Source organism: Gymnoscopelus braueri, assembly GCF_963280865.1.
Source record: "Gymnoscopelus braueri genome assembly, chromosome: 17".
NCBI lineage: Eukaryota > Metazoa > Chordata > Actinopteri > Myctophiformes > Myctophidae > Gymnoscopelus > Gymnoscopelus braueri.
The window spans coordinates 10432993-10455890 of NC_137617.1; the positions used below are offsets into that span (position 1 = coordinate 10432993).

At 41.2% G+C, this 22898-nt stretch overlaps 1 protein-coding gene across 1 annotated transcript; it reads right to left on the reverse strand.

Moving 5' to 3' along the window:
- Positions 1-433: 433 nt before the first annotated feature.
- Positions 434-14795, reverse strand: LOC308104105 (uncharacterized protein). Its single transcript, XM_080454406.1, has 17 exons — positions 14099-14795; positions 13641-13753; positions 12514-13165; positions 11019-11167; positions 6398-6458; positions 6264-6308; positions 5688-5723; positions 5371-5420; positions 5226-5275; positions 4865-5091; positions 4389-4639; positions 3433-3552; positions 3205-3340; positions 2994-3083; positions 2829-2891; positions 1814-2068; positions 434-1722 (listed from the first exon to the last, which is right to left on the reverse strand). The coding sequence occupies exons 1-13, from the start codon at positions 14583-14585 to the stop codon at positions 3224-3226; spliced, it is 2358 nt and encodes a 785-aa protein (XP_080310532.1). The 5' UTR covers positions 14586-14795; the 3' UTR covers positions 434-1722; positions 1814-2068; positions 2829-2891; positions 2994-3083; positions 3205-3223.
- Between the last annotated feature and the right edge of the window lie 8103 nt (positions 14796-22898).

The window sequence follows — 22898 nt, forward strand, 5'->3', positions numbered from 1 at the left end:
ATGAAATGACAAACAGGCCTGAATTATGAATTTGTGTAGATGGGTGCCACCACCAAGTGGCAAGACAGGGGAATTAATATCTGAATGGTTATAATATAAACATAATATGAACATTGATAGTATTATTAGTACATATTAACATTACATTACAACAGTACATTAAATAGTATTAGTAATATTAGTAATATACATGTAACAGTAAGTGAAACCGCACATGGTCCCAATGTTTTCAATGTCTGTCTGTCTCTCTGCATGCTGTCTCACTGCTACAGTAGACAGACAGTCACACTGTCTGTCTGCCTGCCTGCCTGCCTGCCTGCCTGCCTGCCTGCCTGCATGAAGGCTGTTCACAGTTAAAGTAGAACACGTGATTAGCTCTGGGTTGATCATTATTCAAGGTCAACTGCAATATAAACAATAAACAACACACAAGTAGACATACAAAATCATTGTGTTTAATTAACACAGTCTCAGATATGTAGCTTAGGTAACATGATAAAAAGCACTTGTTCAATGTACAAGGTTCAATGTATTTATCATGCACTTAAAAATACCACACATATTCAAATGCAATTCAAAAAGAAAATAAATGTGATCCCACAATGTAATGAAATATCTACAAGATCACATTTTTGGGAAAACGTCTAATGACACGCCAAAAATAGGGACAACAGGTTGAAAGAGGTTAACACTGCTTGCAATAAGAAAATTGCTATACAAAGTTATAAAAAAGAAAGAAAGTGGTTAACACAGTATTCAGATCCATTGAAATTGTAAGACATCCATAAACTGTAGCGGATCAAGGTTGGCTGTAATGTTAGGATTTTATGTACATTTTATCTAGTTTTAACAAAGCATTTCATTATTACTAATGTTATGGCAACAGATCTGTAGTCATTGAGATAGGATACACATTTAAAAACCTTTTTCACATCTGTGATGCTTTTTCGCTTCGCTTTTTCGCTCCGTGGAAGCTTTCATTGACTTTATAAGGTTTTTTTTAAAAAACGTATTATTTGCATGAAAAAATCGCCCCCGTTGTGTAAGGACCTTTAGAGTCCAGAGGGAAGCACGCACATCCCCAAAAAAAATTTCAGGTGCTGAACAACAATACGTACATTGGAGGAAAGGAGGGGAAGTTCGCACACTGTAGCTCCCAGTAGAACATTTATTTAGAGTTCTCAAACAACGTTTCAACCATTGTGGGTCTTCATCAGGTCAGACCTGTGCATGTTCTGCTGGTCCTGAATCACACTCAGAACAGGGATAGAACCTGTTCGGTCATCTGGGAGTGAAGTGGTGAAGTTGGTAAAAGCACCTGGTTTGGGTCACTTGCAGTCACTGCCACATGAACCTGGAATCCCTGCCATTGTAATACTGTTCTAGTTTATCCCAGTATCTTTTTTGAATGTAAACAGCAGTTAATAGAATGGAGGGGAATTCCTTTGGTAGGATAAAAAAATGGTGGACACTTGATTGAAGGTGTTCCACCACTAGTGAACAGGACTGGGAGATGACTTCCACATCAGTGCATCATGAGTTCAATTAACCATGAAACGTACTCCCCCACATTTTACCTTGCTGGTTGTGTTTCACACAAGTGTTCTAGTTGTTTCACAGAGATGGATGGATGTATGGATGTGTCTGGGATGTTCGAGATCAGCCAGGTTTTCAGCGTCCACTGATAGCTAATACAGCATGATTATCTGCCCTGATCTTCTTCTGGAATTTGACAACAAACAAACAAAAACCATGTCACACAGAATTCCAACAAACTGGACAGAAAGAGGGATCTTAAGTTGTTGGTTCTTACCCAGATCTTCAACGAGAAGCCAGTCGTGCTTTCGCAGAGCATCGTAAAATGCTGACATTGCTCTTTTTCCTTTTGGACAAATAATGTCAAGTAGTACTCTCATTTGATCTTGACTGGTCTTTGCTACTTTGATTTCATTATAAATCTCATTTGTGAGAATGTTTTTCTCAAGAAGGTCATCGGCTACACGTAGAACCCCTCTGACGCGCTGAATCAGGTCACTCCAGTTCTTCTTCACAAAGTCAGCTTTCATGTCTGTAAAAAATTGTGTCATATAATGACATGTATAATGTGAATTTGCTGGTAACTCATGATACAATACGTATCCTGGTACAGGAGTCACAATATGATTTTTGCTGATATGGTGTATTGTACACCACCAAAATGCCACAAGATAAAGCCCAAAATAATCTTTAGTGTACTGCCATTTTTCATGTCCAGTATATGTAAAGCTCAGTGCAATACAAATGCAGACATTTCATTAAAAGAAACAAGCAAAACCACAATAAAACTTAATATTGCAATACCTGCCTGTCGTATCGATACAATAAGTGTCCCAATATTCGATATTTTGAGCACAACCATAATATAGGATTGTTGATAGTTATATACTGTGTATACAATATATTACAGGCTGCCTTACCTTTCTATTTCATTGTTTTCTATTTCATTGTTATGGGAAGGTTGAAATACAAGGATTTCACTACCTATAATTCCGCTATCAGCAGTATTGTATGTTTACAGTATATGACCGTAAACACACTTATTTGGGGAGAAAATATTTTGTAAATGAGCTGCCATACCATTGATGCCTGCTTATGGAAATGAAATTAGATCTCTGCAATATTTTGCTGGTGTTCTTCTGCCCAAGTAAATTGATATGAATATGAAAAATATGAAGTGCAATTCCAAAACAAGATGACATTTTGCAAACATTAAGAGGAGGATTATTCTTTTTTATGTTTACAGTAATCTGAAATTAATTTTTCTAAGGAGTGAGGAAGTGTAAATTCACCTGGCTGGAGAGAACGTCTTTTACTGGTTCCTTCATCTAATGCTTCGGATCTCTGCTTTCTGACTGTAAGAGAGATGGAAATTACTGTCTGGTTCAACAATGCTGAAAATCCAAATTAAACCAAGTCATAATAACGAGTAAATTAATCAAATTGATCACTCTTACTCGTTTTCCCTTTGCTTGAGCCCAACTGAAGCTGACCAAGTAGTAGTTGCATTCTGCTTGGTGATTTCTCTGTGCTGCCCACCAGGTCACCTGACACGACATTAACAGATAGGCCTCATCATTCAGAAATACACTGCATAGTCAGCAAAGCAACCTTATGATCAAGCAGCACAAATACACACAGTAGACAGGTGACTCTTTACATAGGTACCTTGTCGAATCGTTGCAGTTCATGCAGGAACATCAGTACCACTCGCTTTCAGATTGAACTTGAATGGAGGTGGGTGCTCATAGTATGCTTCAAAGAAACCTCTGAGCTCAGTTGATTTCAGGGTGAATGGCAAGCACTGCACAGACACATAACATTAATAATTAACTTCACACATTCACAATAAATACATAAATGTTCATAGCTACATCTATCAACACATAAACACACCTCAGGATCAATTTCTCCGCTTGGCTCACTCATCAGACGGTACTTCTGCTCTACCAGTAGACAGAAGGTATTCTTGTCAACCATACTGAAACGTCCCTTCTTCAACTTCTTCTTGATGTCCTGACACACACAAGGACAACCGGTGGACAAGGTGATGACAACAGGAGAGAAGGAGGGAAGACAAAATAATAATAATTATAATAATAATAATAACAACAATGACTTCCTTCCTGCCAATTAGAAGTTATAACGACAGGTTGTCAATACTGAATAATACTGAAGACCATGTTCAAGTTTTAGTCAAAATGAAAACTCCCCAACTAGTCAAGAATTATATTCAGAGCACAGTATATACAGTAGCTAGTAATAAAATAATGTCTAACAATAATAGTCACATAGATTTTGATAACAGCTGGTCATTGATCTGATGCTAATAATCTAATCAAAAGTTATTAAAACCTGTAGTCGACATTGTGTTCAATGAATATTTCCAAAACAGCTAATATGAAGGCATTCTTAATCTATTGTATTCACTATTTCTCTTGATTTCTGCATATATTTGGACTGGATGTAGTGTTGGTATAATAGTCAATAAAGACACCTGTGGTTGTTAGTTCAACTAGACAGATTGCTACCAAAGAGGAGTCATGTCTGATGAGTCAAAACCAAAGTTAAACTGACTCTGTGTCAATCATGTGCAATAGAGGTACAAGTACTGTGACTTCACACAATATAGGCAGGAAAGAGTGAATAAACAGTTTGTTATTGTTTACAGGTAGAGCTGTGGATGATGCATTAAACATGTACAACATCCTCTTTTCACTTTTCAGTGAGCTCCTTTGCAATCTATCCTTCAAGAGCTCTAAAAGTTTATTATTTTAAAAGGTAAACAAATGCGTATAAATATTATCATCATTATACAAAAACTTCTGCATATATCTTGGTGGCCTCCTCACTTTAATATGCGATGAGTTGCAGCTGGTGATGTAGAAGCGGAAAGTGTGAGAGTCGATGCTACTGAACAGATCCTCGTAGACCAGCACCGCTCCGTGGTGTTCATCCTGCTGTGTGTCCCGGGCGATGGAACCCACAGGTGACAGCGAGGACACTGACCACTTCAGATGACTACCAGAGTACTGGACTCTCTCAATGACGGGATTCTTGCCAGTGACGTGCAGGGCACCAAATACCCTCTCTTTTCCCTGGCCTGGGTGAAGATAATGAGAAGGAAGTTTGGAGGGAAAATGGAGGGACAGTTTTATAGAGATAACCAGACAAAATTCAAAAATGCCTTAACACAGACAATAGTGTAACAGAAACATACAGCAGGATACTGTGATTTGGATTCATCATATTACTGTAAAATATTAGACATGGAAGATGTGTTAGTACAATCATTAGTAAATATCTCAGAGCCAGCATATATTCTCACCAGCCAGGCAGAGGGAGTGTGGGAGCTGGATGGACTTGAGGGCAGATGGATCCTTGTCGACTGCCTGTATGTTGAATATGGGGCCAGCAATCATCCAGGGGCTCTGGAGGAACTCGCTGAACTTGGACCAAGACAAGACGGAATAAAGCACCAGAACTCGCTTTGATGCCTCAAATATCAAGCCTGTGGACACACACTCATATGTCCCCTCTCCTTCCAGCTGAGCCCTAAAGCATATACAGACACATGCACGCGCACACACACATATACACATGCACGAGGCAAAATCAAAGTCTTATACAGAATGAGAATAGTATTTAACCAGATGAGCAGATGATGTCAAAATGATGTCCAGACTCACTGCAAACGTCCTCTGGAGAGCTTCTCAGGAATGATCTTTTTGTCGTAGCTCTACCAAGCAAACATACACAGGAGATAATTTAGGATCACCAACAGCCATACTGTACATATACGAAGAGGAGATTATCTTCTTTGAACAAACTGACCTGCTGGACGTGTTGACATTTGTCACAGTGTGATCCCAAGTTCATCTCATCTGGGGGGAAAAAAAAACAAACAATAGTTACCCATATTTAAACAATATTGGTTATATTAGATATAATATATTTTATTATGTTTCCTATTGAAAAGCTTCACTTCAGGACCAGAGGTTAATCATGTGCAGAACCAAGCCAAATGCTATCATGATGTGAAAGGGAACAACATTCTGAGAGAGGTGATGCATTCCAGTTTGTCCAGGTGTAGATTCAGATTTGTGATTCGTAGATTTATACGTATATTAATTAATCCATCTTTCACCTACCATTATCATTATGATCCAGGTCAGGTTTCTTGAGCTCTGCAGGAAGAGATTAAGGAGAAAACATTTGGTTCCATGTAATCCTCCATTTTGTATACAAACCAAGACTCACAATTAATTGCACAACTGATTAAGAAGTGCTATAATGTGTATGGCGAGGCTCTGACGGAGTCTTGTGGTCTATAAGAGCGACCCTCTTATGGGGTGACCCTCTTGTCAGCTAGAAGGCTAGACGTCTGTGTCTGTCAGTGTGGCCAGAGGTGATCTCCTAAACCACTGGAACGATCGGCGCCAAATGTCTTGTGCACACTACCAGTAGGCCACAGATGTACCATTTATTCACGTAATTTATCCTTACTGAAATATTTAACTTTCATTTTATAATTGAAGACAATGGGGCTCTGATGATGCAGAAACCTTGCCCAAATGTGGAGTCATATGTCATAGTTAAGTCACAAATGACAGACGTCATATACATAGATGACTGAATTCACAGGCCGGTCACATGAAGTCCAAGATCCACATTGGAGCCATGCCGTTCCGATGTGGATGCTGAGATTTACATGATTTTATTATTACCTTCCTCACTGCTTTCTATCTTCTTCATCATCCTCATCCAGCCTTCTGTGGAGAGAAAAGACAGTGGACAGTTAGTGGATCAGAGGCAGCTTGGAGCCTTACAGTGTAAAAGAGATTTGATCCATGTCTCTCACCGGAATCCTCAATCTCCTCCTCTTCCTCCTCTTCTTCTGATGAGCTATTTACAGAGAAATCCTAAGAAATAAATAAGAATTCAGAATGCTATAGCATTTTTTAAGTGGCTTAACTACAGTATTAACCCAGTTCAATTCTAAATGCTTACATAAAGCATAGTCTACATGCATAGTAACATGACTATAATAATAAATAGCAAGATATTGTCGTATATGATGAGGCATTAAACTGCGTCTCATCATGTCACGGTCCGCTCCTCGGGCCGTGGACTTTGACTTTATTATTTAGACCTTGAATGCCCTTATATGGTCATGGACACTTTGGGCCGGTTAGGCCGACTTATTATTTATACCTTGAAGATGCCCTTATATGGTTATGGACACTTTAGGCTGGTTAGGCCTAAAGTGCATTTTGTATGTTCTGCATACTGCGTTTTCCATTTGTATAATCGTATCTGTCATTCTGTTGCTGCCTTTTGCTGTGCTGTTCTGCACCTTTACTTTGTAGTTTTGTTTCCTGTCTGCCTTGTTATCGCTTCCTGTCTTGTCTCACCAGTTTGTATTTGTGATTGTTCTCCACCTGTGTCCTGTTGTGCCTCAGCCAATCCCAGTGTCGATTGTAGCTTGTGTTCACCTGTTTCCAGTTTACCCTGTGTCTATTTATATTCCCCTGTTTGTTCAGTTCCTTGTCAGGTCGTCATTTAGTGTCAAGTGAGTTGTACTGTGTGTGTCTGTATTTTGAGTCCTTTAGTGTTAGTGTGTTGTTCTGTACTTAGGCTGAAAGCCATCGGTATTTTCTGTTCCTGTTTTGCCATCCCCATTTTATGGGTTGCCTAGTTTGGTTAATAAACCTTTGAACTCTATCATTGCTGTCTGTCGTACTGCATTTGGGTCCTCTGAACTCGCACCCTGACACATCATATACGACAATATCGGATGCATTGAAGATTTTGCATAGATACTGTTTGCAGAGCACAACAGCTCACTTCAGGAGAAATGTCATTATTTTAAAAATCATTATTGGCAAAACTTTTGATTCATTTATGATTTCCATTGTCCAAGGATTGGTCTTTTATTAACATACAGGATGTTGTGGGTGCCAGGCACCCGCATGACCAACAAATGACATGAATGAAGATATATAATTAAATTAGTATTACGGTGATCATGTATCAGAATCAGAATCAGAATCAGTTTTATTGTCACATCACAGGTTTACAAGGTAAAAAAGTGGGTGAAATTCGTTTTTGTACATCGTTCCCATCGCAACGTTAATTTCCATAGAAAGAAGAGGGGGGGGGGGGGGGAGAGGAAGAGGGGTGGGGGGCAAGTGGGAAGGAGATCAAAACAAGAGAGCAAGCAACAGAAGGCCAGACAAGTTATCTACATATTTACAAAGTACCTGAGATAATAAAAAACTAAGGTGCCTGAGCATAGCAGCAATGTATGTATACTGTGCATGTTATACTTATACTGTGCATGATATACATATGGACGTTAAGGTGCTTAGAGAAAAAAAGAGCACAATAAAAAAGACAAAAAAAAGTCAGTGCGTTATACATGGGATTAAGGTGCAAAAGGTCAGTGCGTGTCCACCTAGGGTGGACTGACCCTAGTATAATCCGCAAGTAGCTCCATGAGGGAGTGCAACAAAAAGTCATTGTTACCTGGTGTAGTCCACAGGTGTGTTGTTACCTGGTGTAGTCCACAGGTGTGTCCGAGGGGGAGCTAAGTCCAAGTCATTGTCCCTGGTATAATCCACAGGTGTGTTCAGGAAGAGCCAGAAAAGTTTTGCACCGCCTGCTGTCAGGCTGCTGAACAAGGCTTATGCCTCATTCAGCATTCTGACAGCAGCCGGATTAAAACTACACCAGCACCTGGTGGTGGAACTCTTGATACTGCGGTAGAGCCCCTTGCCCGGTCGCGGTCGTTGTAGGTGTTTGAACAGTCTGTGACTTGGGTGGTGCTTGTCCTTGATGATGCGCTTGGCTTTGACCACGCACCGCTTTTTGTACAGTTCCTGGAGCGCTGGGAGCTCGTCTCCCATTATTCGCTCTGCCGATCGCACTACTCGCTGTAGGCTGATCATAACATCATAACCTGATGTCGGTTGGACAAGAAGTCCTGTATCCAGTCGCACATGCTTGGGTGTAGCCCTAGGTCTCTGAGCTTTTTGTCAAGTATTGCTGGGACAATGGTGTTGAATGCTGAGCTGTAGTCCACGAACAGCATACGTACATATTTGTCCTTCAGCAGCTTGTTGTCAATGTGCGAGAGGACGGTGTGTAGAGCCATGGCAATAGCGTCGTCGGTGGATCTGTTTTTGCGGTATGCATACTGCCACGGATCCAGCGAGGCAGGTAGCGAGGAGCTGATGTATTCCCTAACCAGTTTCTCGAAGCACTTGCTGACGATCGGGGTGAGAGCGACAGGTCTCCAGTCGTTCAGGCATGTCACTTTGGCCTTTTTGGGAATGGGCACAATGGTTGACATTTTGAACCCTGCAGGGACCACAGCCTGGGAGAGGGAGAGGTTAAAGATGTCAGCGAAGACACCCGCCAGCTGGTCTGCACATGCCTTAAGGACCCGGCCTGGAATCCCATCAGGTCCGGCTGCCTTGTGGATGTTGACCCGTGCGAAGGCTGTACGCACTTCTCTCTCCGAGATGGTTAGAGGGTTCTCCTCTGCTGGTGCTGCTGATGGCCCCGCTTGGCTGCCGCGGTTGGGGCTGATCTCAAATCGGCCGTAGAAAGTGTTCAGTTCGTTGGGGAGGGAGGCAGGCGGGTTCACCTCGCTTCTGGTTCTTGTTTTGCAGTCTGTCAAGGTGTGTACCGCCTGCCATGTGCTCCTGATGTCGCCATTGCTGAGTTGGTCTTGCATCTTTTTTGTGTAGGCCTTTTTCGCCTTCCTGATGGCGCTGTTTAGGGCCGCGCGCGTCGTGTTGCGCGTTTCCACGTCGCCAGATTTAAAACCAGCATCCCGTTCATGCAGATGTGCACGTACTCCGCTGTCCATCCATGGTTTCTGATTGGGATAGATCCGAACTGTCTTTTTTGGGACTATGTCATCTATGCACTTACTGATAAAGCCAGTGACTGAGTCTGAGAGTTCGTTGATGTTATTCCCAGCGGCGTTCTTAAACATCCCCCAGTCAGTCTGGTAGAAGCAGGATGGACTTATGATGGAGAAATAACATGAAAAGATTGAAACGAATTGTTGATAAATGAGTTGACTTGTTCTGAGTCTACTTTGGCCGTTTTTGCATACTTTTGATTACCCCTTCATAATATTCCACATAAAAACATGTTTACCTGCCAATGTTTTGTATCATTCTTTTTAGCACAACCTATGTTCAATTCAATTCTAAATGCTTTATTGGCATGATAAAATATATGTTTTACATTGCCAAAGCATACATATAACATAAAACAAGTCACAACATTATGTGTACAGAGACAATAAGTGAATAAACATCTCTCTTTCTCTCTCTCTATCTCTCTGTGCGTGACGTAGGCCTAATCATTAAGGGCCCCTACTCCTACACACTGACCGATATTTGAAGTGGTCGGCGAGTGAACAGATCGTTAAGCATTTCACATTGCACAAGTTTCTGTCTTGAAATCGGGCTATATACTGTATATCGTTGTGGTTCTCGCACGATTGATTGGTCGGCGACAGGGGTTTACTCATTGCAAGATATTTCACCACGATGTGATCCCGACCCAATACATACATTTGTTTTTATTCCGAACGTCTCACGAAAACGTGAAAGGCTCCCGTGATATATGCGCGAGACCGAGACAGGACGCTAATGATTGACATTAAATAATTCTCTATTTCTCTGTATGTCTCTCTCTCTCTCTGAAACAAACGTTTCAAAAAGTCAACCACGATACATTCAGATCAGAAGCAGTGTTGCCTTGTCCGCTTATTATAAGCAAGTTGCTTGTAAAAAATATTGGTGGTTGCGTTTTTTTTAGCTTATTTCTAAAGTGTAGTTGCTTATTTGGCCTTATTTCCTAATGTTGTTTTTTCTTTGAAAATAGCTGTGACGCGTTGTGAGCTTGTAGATCGTCTATTTTATTTGTATATAGGTTTAAAGTGCCCATGCGGCCTAGTCGCTTTTGTTGGCCTTGTTTTCATAGACCTGGTTCTCGCAAAATCTGGAAGCACTGAGAAATCAGGTAAAAAATCGTACAGTGTGTAGGGGTCTTAAGCCACAGTGTCTTGAAGTAGTGACAGCGAAATGACATTAGATGTGAAGCTTTACTTTGATTTTCACTTTATGTTGGATGCGCTTTATCTGACATGATTTGTATTTTAGGTTTTGCGTGAATCATTGTATTATTATATATATTTTTTGCTGCATTTAGTCTTTTTCTCTAAATTGATCTCTCTTCTTTAGTCAAGGGACAGATTCTAGGAGACTGTTCTATCAAGCTACTTGAATAATTATTTAGCAATGAATTACAATGATTATTTATGCCCATTTGGATCTACTTTTACGAGTATACTTATGAACCTATTGTACTCATCCTATGGATCTGCATAAGATTTATTGTGGATGTGCACAATTAAAGTAAATTTCACTTAATGAAAGAAATAATAACTTTGCTCTCACATCAGCGTCTTCTTGGGTAGGAACTTCACTCATGGACTCATATCCTGAAGAGGACGCTACTGGTCCAGGATATCTCTTCAGCCAATCAGAGACCTTGACAGGTGACCAGCAGTATGAACTTCCTGCTTCAGATGGTGTTCCACCAGTCTCTGGAACAGAAGACAACAGACAGCAAGACATTTACTATGGTTACAAGAATTGCAACTAGGCCTGGCATTTCGTCATTGTTGGGGCATAGCCACTTAGCCTATGGTGTTGTACATTTTTGAGGACACAAAGGCCAAATGCTAGGGCAGGAAGGCCATTAAATAAAACAATGATTTTAAGTAATGAATCATTAATAAACAATTAATTTAACTTAGATTAAGGATGATTTAAATTTAATATAGCAGCATACACGTACAGTACAACTATCAGTGAAATATAACCCATTAATTTCACAAAATAATGTATTAGCAAATTACCAATATTTGTACAAAGTCATATTGGTCTCAATAATGTGTCACATTCAGACCTGGACTTCATAGACTGAAGTAGAGGTCACATCAGCATTCACAGAATAGATATATATTTTCCGCACAAAAGTTATTTTCATTCAAATGAAATGTGATGGACACTAATAATGACTTTAGTAGACTTTTCACTATATAAAATTATATAGTATTTCTTAATAATTAAAAATGTTTTGTTGCAGAGTTTAAGTCCTATTGTTGTGTATTAGTGTAAAACCTGCATAATTATCACGAAGACATTGGGCTCATTTGTGCTTATGCTGCTTAGATGTACATTTCTCAAGATGAAATTCAAAACGTATTGATTTTAGGTGAGGTTTTAACTGTGGTTGCAGAAACCCGAAAATGAAATTGATCCCAGGCTATTCTCTGTAGTCGCTGACCAGTGTTGCCAGAATGCCAAATTATGTGCGAGAAACAAGCAACCAGGTCTATGAAAATAAGCAAGGGGAGCAGATCTACAAGCTCTCAACATGTCGCGCTGCAGCATGTTGTGGGCTTGTAGATCAGCTATTTGGATGAAAATTTAAAAACCCCATGGGCTAGGCGCCTATGGTGAGTTTATCTGACAAAATAATTCACTGTAAGTCAGATCACAAGTAAGACGCGCGAACGCTGGAAGCGAACGCAGCTAGAAAATATTGTGTATTTACGGACTTGTAATCCGTGTTATTTGACTGTGATGGGGAGAGAACAGTGTATGTGTGTGTGTGTGTGTGTGTATGTGTGTGTGTGTGTGTGTGTGTGTGTGTGTGTGTGTGTGTGTGTGTGTGTGTGTGTGTGTGTGTGTGGTGTTGCATTTAAATCAGAGCATTGTCTAAATTCCTGCACTCTGGCGCCCTCTACATAGGTAGTGCATGCACACAGACAGACAGACACACAACCTGAGCAGGGTTACATAGTAAGCTCCACTTGGTCGGAGGCGCGGCTTCGCCGCGCCTCCTTCCGCGTTCGCAACAATCACAAATTATATTGATACTCACTCCTTGGCAGGGTTGGTTCTTTTCTCCATTCCTCCTCTCTCTTCTTCCATTCTTGTTCTCGTCTGTTCCATTCTGCAGTTGAGTAAAATGATTTTCCCAAACTGAAGTGTCCGGTGTCTCTGACAGACCTGCCTTCTCTTGAGTCTAAAGTTCCAAAGCGTCTTTGATTCTGATTCATCATCACCATGTCTTCTATTTTCTCCATCAGTTGTGTTACTTCCGAAATGTCCCTCTTGGAGAACTGGAGAACATGGTATCTGTAGCCGCATTTCTTTAGGAGCCAACTCAGAGGTTCTCCTTCAGACCCTATGTACTCCACAACACGTCTCTCTCCCAGCCAGTATCCCCATGTGAACAGAACCAGAGTGTGTCTCCAGATTCTGTCCCCCAGCAGCTCCATGTGTTCCTCTATTGATCTTCTCTCAGCTTCAGAGAAACTGGACCTGACAGAAACAGGCAACAGGACAGCATGGGGTCCAGGAGAACACAGAGTCACACCATGTAGAAAGACATCTCTGATCTTCTGTGATGGAGGTGTAATCGACCAATCTGGACAATCTGGACAGTTCACCACACTCATATTTCTTTTTGCAACGCCAACTAGTCTCCGTTGTCTGACACATTCTGTCAGTTTCTTCTGGGTTTTAAACTCCTGGAATATAAGATTTGCTGTATGTTAGTCATATATTAATCAAAACATGCATTCTGTTCTGTCCTCACCACCATTAATTAACAGGAATTAATTATTAACTCATGATAAATTCATGATGAAATAATGTAAGAGTTCATCATTAATTCAACAGTAATTAAGTGTTAATTACGCGTATGAATTTATTGGCAAGTCGTGACCAAATCATTTTACAACCATGAAGATAGTAAAGGAGCACTTCACCCATTCATTAGAAAATGCCACCATTCCCGTCTACTCACTTTGCATGTCATTGCTGGGCTACGAACAGAACTCTGCCTACCAATGACATCATCAAGCTAACATGTTTTAACATATTTAAATAATTCATGACAGCATATACTTTCACATGATCATCAGAAAACATGTATATTTAAACCAGTTACTGTTTGCTTTAAGGTCATTCATTAAAACATCACATTCATATAATATGACTCACCTTGTATGGCGTTTCTGTAAACACTTTGTCCTGCAGTATGGTATTTCCAACTCTGTTCCTCTCATTCTGCTCTCCCCCAACCAACATCACCCTCACATCTGGTAGATGTTCTCCTGAGAGACACAAATTCAATATTACTTCACTTAACACTGGATTCAGAGATTGGATTATATGAATTATTACAAAGAAATCTGACTGAACTGACCACATGACATAACATCAGAACTAATGTATCATAATGTGTTGGCCATTAGACTACTCATAACATGTTCAGCAGCCTTCACATATAAAATGTATAAGAGCTGCAAAACTGATAATGTTATATATATACATATATATATGTTATATCTCTCTCAGTTCCTGTAATCGACACGTGACGTATTATTGTTAACTACATCTATACTGTGTAGACTGTAGATAGATAGATAGATAGATAGATAGATATGTATAATCATCACCTTTAAACAGAGGTTTATGAACATATCTTTGCATGTGTGTCCTGGTCATGAATGTCAGGACATTGTCCTTTATGTTCCTCTTCCTCTTTGATATCTTCTCACAAACTTCTTCTCCAACTTGATAGTGTCTTCCTCTGTTTCCTGCCACCATCTTCTCCATCTTCCCCAGAAGCTGTGTGACCTGAGTGCCATCTCTCTCCTTATTGTTGAAGACATGATACCTGTTCCCACATTTGTCAACAAGCCAGCGGAGGTCTTCCCCTTCAGCCTCAATGTGCTGCTCAATGCTTGTGTCTCCCAGACAGTCTCCATGGGTGAACAGTACCATAGCGTGACTCCAGGCTCTCTGTGACAGAAGTGTCATGTGTTCTTCCACTGCTACTCTCTGTGCTTTGGTGAATGCTTCATCAGCTCGAACCATCAGAAGAACAGCATGTGGTCCAGGAGGACAGAGAGAGACACTGTTCTGGATCTCCAGTTTGTCCATCTCTGACAGTACGTTTTAACAGCGGGCGACTCTCGGGCGATCCCGGGCGACATCGTCCAAAAGATAAAGAAAATCCATCTTTCATCGCCCCCCCGCCCACTTCGCCCTATCGCCAGTAGTCGCCGGCTCTCATAGACATATAATGCACTTCCGGAAAATACTATCCTGATCGCCCGCTGATCGCCCGCTGTTAAAACGCACCGTGAGGTGTCCTGTAGTGGACTGTTGTAGAACCAGCCTGGTGACTCCACCACTGTCAGATGTCGTCCTGCTACTTCACCATGTCTTATCTCACACTGCACTGACCTTGGACCTCCAACTTTAAAAACACTTCCTCTGAGAATGATGTTTCTGCTGAACTCTTTCCAGATGAACACCTTCCTAACAACAGAATTCTGAGGTCAGTCCGTCCTGTCAGAGAAAACATTGTTTACTTATACGTACTTAATATCTATCAAATAATCAAATGGATACAATTAAATGAACTGATTAACATGAAATATTCCTTCTTAACAAATTAAAACCAAACACACCAACATCTTTTGGACGTGTAGTTGCTTGTTTCTGAGCATTTGCCCTCCTTTGTTCTGCTGTTCTTCTGATAGTTCTCTCCATCTTCTTCAGTTCCTCTGAGACGTGTTTTTCGGTCTCATAGTGACAACCATTACTAGTCATCATCTGCTCTATCTTCTCCAGCAGCTCTGTGACCTGACTTCCATCGCCTCTGTCACTAATGTTAAGAACATGGAAGCGCTCTTCACATTTCTCAATAATAGATCTTAATTCACTGTCAGATCTAATGAGATCTTTCACAGGTCTCACTGTGTCTTCATTTACAGTGAATACCACGATGGTGTGTCTCCACACTTGGTCATTGAGGAGAAATCTCACATGCTCCTCTACTGACATCCCTGTTCCTACACATGTGATGTTCAATGGCATCACTAGGAGAAAGGCATCGGGTCCTGGAGGACACAGATTCACACTCTGTTGGATTTCTAACTGCGTCAGTTTTGGGGTCAGATCTAGGGGATAATGAGACATCCATCCTGGAGTGTTGACCACAGTGACCTGTCTACCAGACACTTTCTCTTGTTTCATGACGCTCTTAGATGTTCTTCTGTTTGTTTCAAAAACATTTCTGCCCAGGATGATGTTTCCTACTGAACTCTTTCCACCTCCACATCGTCCTCCAATCAGAACAATTCTCATGTCTGTGGGGTCGTTGTTCTTCCCTGGTTGGAAAATGATAGTTTTCATAAATCTCACAGATGTGACAAAACCAGTATATCAGTTTGAGATCATCCATCCATCCATCCATCCATCTAGTGTGTGTGTGTGTGTGTGTGTGTGTGTGTGTGTGTGTGTGTGTGTGTGTGTGTGTGTGTGTGTGTGTGTGTGTGTGTGTGTGTGTGTGTGTGTGTGTGTGTGTGTGTGTGTGTGTGTGCATATATATAGTTACATAATATTTCACAGTTCTATAGATTAAAACATTCCCTATCATTATACTTTATAATCTTTAATGCTTTCAATTCAATAATTTATTGCCACTCTAACAAAAGTATCATATTGTTCATTAAAACTAACGTGAGATCTATTGTAATATAGCCTACACTGTCACTGTCATGTCATGGCAGTTGTTTTGTATCAGTTGTGTCAGACGTTAGAACATTTTATCTTTCCTATAGACGTCAAATCCAGTGGAGGAGCTAATTTCATATGTCTGGGTCATAGTTTCGGTGGCTTTGTCAGAGTACTACTGAATCACTGCCCTCCACACTCTCCTATCTAGAACAAGGGAACCAGGAGACCTGATACTGCCAGACCCCTAGTGGTTGAAAGATCAGAGCACTACGTCACGCTAAGCTTGGCCAATCAAAAAGAGGACAGAAGACAGACCTCTTTTATGCCCATGTTTGGACGAAAACATTTGGAGAGGGGGACCGACAAAGCCTCATGTAGGCCCGAAAAGAGGACAGAAGACAGACGTCTTTTATGCCCATGTATGGACGAAAACGTTTGGAGAGGGGGATCGACAAAGCCTCATGTAGGCCCGAAAAGAGGACAGAAGACAGACCTCTTTTATGCCCATGTATGGACAAAAACGTTTGGAGAGGGGGACCGACAAAGCCTCATGTAGGCCCGACCCCCTGGGTCTGGCAATCATGGTCTTGAACTCTACAGCGCCCCAGCGCATCTACGTAGGTAGAATTCCTGGCTTTGCCCTGGGTTGGCTCCCAGCCTCCCACAGTGTCAGTTTGCTTGCCACTATTCCGGGTGCCTGATACATGATATTATTATATATGGAGATCTCTGTGTCTGTCAGTCCTTATCCCTTTTATGCCCATATATGGAGATCCCTTATATCATCAGTATATGCCCATATATTGGCATGCCCATATATGGCCATTTCGGTTGAATTGGCAGTTCTGGACAACTGGACACTGGAGCTGTAGGGAGTGCTATGGGGGTCACTCGTCGGCGACCCCTTAGTTCTGGCGCTGGCTGGGGGGCTGGGAGCTCCACATGCACGCGCGAGCACGCACCGTCAGCTGCGGTCTTAACACCTTAAAGTTTAAACAATAGCCTCTCAAGGTTTGCGCCGTCAGCGGCGAGCCGTTCTCAATAGCGTCTACCTGGCTGCTTTGCATAACATTAGGCTACTCGAAAAAAGACATGGACTTGAATTGAATGTGTACATTCCTCTCACAATGAGAGACAACAGTCTCTTCACTGCAGAGTGTGAAGGGGATCGCTTAGAAGAGGACCCAGTTCTCTGAGACAAGACAAAGACAAGTTGTCTGATTATTTTAAGTACTTATGTGTGGGTGAGTCTATGTAAAGGGCTTTTATATAAAACTAAAAGGAAAATAAAATAATTAATTAATTGAAACAAAAATAAAAACAACAAATTAACAATGCAACTAAATAATAAGATATAATTACATTAAAAATCACATGTTGAATACAGTATTTCAACTAGCACTGAGCTGATTGGCTATGTGCACATGCGTGCACGTGCTCGTGCACGTGAAGTCAGAAAATATAGCCCCCCTAGTTCAAAAATCCACAGTTCATCACTGCAACTGGATGTATTTTACGTAGCCTGCGAGGTTAGTTCAGGCAGTATACACTCGAGAGGTTACGTTCATGCACATTACTATGTGGCTGTATACAGCGTCAGATAAAATATTACATCCACACTTGTATTCTCATTCTCTAATATTGGTTCAATATATTCGGTCTATGATATTGGTTCAATATATTCGTGAGTTATCTGACTATATATATGCTTATATATGGAACTACTTGACATTCGGGCACCGCACTCCCTTGAGTCGTTGCCATCTTGCCGATGCCGAGTTTGAAGTCGGTCGGTCCAATATATGCACATGATCGTATATGGGCATAGCGGTCGGATCTATGGCTCTGGACAACCGGATCTCCATATATGCCTGTTTTTGGTGAAATATTCAAACTTCAAACGTAAACTTTTTGAATTCATAATGTTTCACCTGCTGGCATGCTGGTAGTCTGATTCTGGAAGAGCTCTCTCTCTCTCTGCTGCAGTGGTTTCTCGGAAGACATTGTAGCCTACTGGAAACAATACATAAAAAAAACTGGAAACAATACATTAAAAAATGCATTACATTTGAATCAATTGGAACATTACAAGTGATTGAAAAATAAGGTGACTTCTATCAGCTGGACCTTGATGGTTGAAAATGTATCACAACCTCTATGAAGCATGTTCAAGAACAAAGCAGCTCATGTCACAAACTGAACATAGATATACCAAATAAACAGTTTCAGGTTACAGTGTCACATGATGACAGGGAATGGAAATCATCACTTTACATCTTACATCTTACACTTTACACTTTTTTTCTGAACCATCTTTAAAACCCTGCACTCTCGCACAGTGCACGGTAACGTGCATTGCACGCTGGGAGCCCCATTTGGAACGTGTCAATATCATAATGGCCTTACCTTTATACAGAGACAGACACTGCCAGGAGCCAATGGATTCACTTTCAGTGTTCTTCAACAGGGGGTCCAACCCCTAGGGGTCCCTCAGAGTCACTATAGGAGGGGCCGGCAAATGTCGGCAAATGTGTGTGAAAGGAACATTTTCTTACATTAACCACCTGAACCCTAGCATCCCTTTTATGGGGGTAACATTCCCCGAAAATAGCAGATCTACAAGCTCATCTACAAGTAAGCTTGTAGATCGGCTATTTTCAGCAAAGAATTTGATTGAATTTCAATCAATTTCAGAAAGAAGATTTGATGTAGAGGGCAAAGAATTGCAGACCAAGTACAGAGCCAAAGGTCAAGTTTACTAAGTATTGATGGTTTAAGTGGTTAAATATATGAAAATACAAATTTCACGAATCCAATATATTAATAGAAAAAAGTATATCAAAACAAAAAAACAAAAAACATGAACTTACCCAACACCGATGACTGCTGTCAAACAAGTCTTTGAAATCTATGAAAAAGTTTAGTATGTTACACAATGTTATACAGTACGGCATGTACTGTAGTAGGGGGTCCCTACTTCATCTCTCTCTCAGTTAAGGGGTCTTTGGCCTGAAAAATGTTGAAGACCCCTGCACTACAGGTATGTGAACACATCTTATATCAGCAACACCACCTCACCAAACAATAAATCATAAACAATTTGTAAAAAATAGGATGACAAGACAGCAACACACACTGACAATATCAATGAGAATAGATGCACCAATTTCTGCCATTAGGGGGTTAAAAAGGCTTATTTTTTTCTTATTTTTAAAATAAAAAAATGTTTTTTTAATTCAGATTTAAAATAATTATGGAGCTAGCAAGCTTACGTCCAATGGAAGGCTGTTCCAGAGGGCTGTTCCAGAGGGCCCTGATGGCAATGGCCCGGTCACCCTTGGTCACCCGCCTAGACTTAGGAACAGTAGTAGTAGTAGTAGAGCCAAATCAGAGGACCTCAGGCTACGGACAGGCACATAGGGTTCCAGCAGCTCAGCTAGATATTGAGGTGCCAGGCCGTTAAGAGCTTTAAAAGTTAAAATTAAAATCTTAAAATCAATTCTAAAGGTGAGTGGCAGCCACTGCAGTGCAACTACCGGGATTATGTGCTATTAGGTGGGAACTGAGAGGACCAAACAGAATAATATATGACTTGTCTGTGTTAAGTTGCAGAGTTTCAGACATCCAACTTTGTAAGTCGGCTAGGCAGGCCTTAAGAGAAGACAGCGTCAACATTCTACTTATTTATAGGATTAATGAAGAATGAAAATTTGTTTATCTGACAAAAACCTTTGTACAAAAAACATTTATTGTAGGTTTCAACACTCACTGAACATGAAGGTTGTGTTGTGTATCGCATGGATTTTGATTGCAATCAGTGTGTGTTCATTGTGAACATGTACAGTAATAAGACTGTTTTAAGGGCTTTTCAGACGGGGAGCGACACAACGGCTGCATTCTCGCTTGGATCAGCAGCAAATTACTGTCCTGCGCATCGCATTGAAAAAAGATTCTGCATTGATTCTATATTTTACATATTTTCCATTCCATGGACATGAAGTCTTACCAGTGTTTGTGTGGTGCAGTCTAGAAGTCTCTCAGTGCAGGTATATAACTGACGGTGTACACTCGTCTTCATACACTAGCTCTCACAGGACTTGAAACAGGCCCTGTCCATGAAAGGAAACACATAGTCAGTTGAGATTTTGATTGGTTTAGAACAGTTTAGCCAGGTGTTCAGGTAAACAAGGAAAACCTGTTTAAAAACCCTTGGGACACGGCAGGGGTGGATTAGCAAACTGGCATACGGGGACAATGCCCGGTGAGCCGGCGAATAATATGGGTGGCGGGCACATTATAATTTTTTGGCAAATTAATTGTATTAATTAATTTATTCATTCATTCATTTATTTTGCCCTGTCTTAGGCTAATTGCGGTAATTACCAGCCTTGGCAGCCTACAAAGATATCATGTAATTGGCCCACTAGTTTGTCCCTCATCTGTGCTGGCCAATACTTTATTAGAATCGTCTCACTGAGCAGAGAGAGTTGTTTTATTGATCTCTCTCTCTCTTTACCTTCCTTCCATTTCTCGTTTATGGATATAATAAAAACGATGGAGCTTGCACAAAAAACTATTTCAACCACAGTTTTACTCCTGTAAACCTGTGACGTGACAATAAAATGTATTCAGATTCTTCAGATTCTGATGATTGCCCACTGGCTTGTCTATCATCTGGATACCTGGCCCAGTGACCCTATCACAGGCTACAATGGCCCAGGAGTCCCACCCAAACATAGAACACCGATCTACGGTGTGTTCTGTGCTTGTAGATCTTCTATGTTTGGTGCGTGACACATCGTGCAACAAAGAGTAATTTAGGCATGAGTCTGTCAGTGAGAGAGAGAGAAAAAAAGCGAAGTAAACAAAGTGACAGGCTCACACTTGTAGAGAAAGGCTTGCCATGTGAAGGAGGTGATGTGGTAGGCACTATAGGGAAGGAATGTACAGTATGCCTTCTTTGAGTTGAGATCGGGCTACTGCCCCCCAGGCCATCTTCATTGCTCCAGAGACGATTGGAGCCCCCCTCGTATGTATCTTCAGCTGGCAGCTTGACAACCAGCTGACTCACTTCTGTGTTTTCTGTTCATTCTTTCAGGTGGGCAATGGCATATAAGCATAACAGTTTGTCAGTAATAGACTATACTGTACAATTCCTATGTAGTGTACCATTATCATGTGTTGCACTTTGTAGTTTATTTGCATGTAGTGGGGATGAGTGGACACTAGTTTCCAGTTTACAAGTGGTTGTTGTCAAATTACACCTGTTAAAACATGTCAATGGGCATCAGATATAACATTTGCCTGACTCCACTGATATATACTGTCTGTATGTGTATGTAAGAGGCTGAATGAGAGATATTATTAAGCAGCACATTGAATTGCCTTGTTGTGGAAATGTGCTATACAAAGAAAACTGCCTTGCCTTCGTAACTGTGTGAGTGTGATTGAGGGAATAAGATCATTGTATTATACGTGTAATGATAATAATTGTAAATAGAATAATATATAGAAGCACTTTCCCTGTATAGAATCATGATAATTTTAAGAGCCTACTTTTTATATATGCAAAATGCATGTTTATTAATTAATGTCAGTGGCTTGGCTTCATGAACGAAGGAAGGTGGATGTCTGCGTGACTGCGTCTGCTCCAGGCTTGCTTGTAAGTTGTGACTGATGAGGCCGATCCGGTACAGGGCAGGCGGACACGGCCACAGCGGCTGCAGGGGAAAATGACCATGTGCGTGGACGGAACCTTTGAGCCTGCGAAGTGGAGTTTTTAGGTGGAGTGCAGTGTGCACAGTACTGGCCCCACCCTTTAAACCGAAGGTTCATCTGCCATGGCAGAGCGAGCTGGTACAGAGACAGAGACAGAGACAGAGACAGAGTCAAGACTCCCGCCGTCAAAGCTCTCCGAGTCACTGGAATCACATAACATGTTCAAACAAACAGCCACAGATCTGTAACGACCCGGTTCATAACAGACACACAACACAACGCATACCATACGAACACAAACACACTGGTTGGGACAAGTCATTGTGGCAAGGAAAGTACAGCTTCTGGCAGAGTGTGTCTAGGAACTCAGATAACCCTTGCAAAGTTGTATAACACTCACCCTGAGGCAGAGCGTGAGAGAGGCTGCATGCACAATAAAGGCAAAAGAGAGGAGCCTATTAAACCTTTTAATTAATCAATTAATGCTGAAATGAAATGTGATGAGCACAATGGATGAAAATAAGGTTAATGGAGTTACTTTTTTTCCACTTCAGAAGTGGGCCGGTCAAGGCATCTTTGTCCCAGTCGAGCCCTGGGACAAGGAGAAATAAAGCCCAAAAATTAATGCTTTGTGTGCGCGTGCGTGCGTGCGTGCATTCGTGCGTGCGTGCGTGCGTGGTGGTGAAAGAGCACTCTGGTGTTGCCCCTCCCATCCAGCATTCCTCCGCTAAAACAAGCATACATACAATCAGAGATAGACAGGAACGCCCACAAACATCACATGCCAGGGCTAGTGTGGGGGAAATGTTCACTTTCAGAGCGATTTTATGAATGATAGAAACATTGACAGCCAATCAAAATCCATCCTCACCCTTGGAAAGTTGTATTATTAACAGAGATATATGAGACAATATAAACTTAAACATAGAAGAAACATACATAATAAAACACACATGTGACCATACATCTGTGTTTCTAAAAAGAAAAGCCGCCCTCTCTGTTCTAGACTCA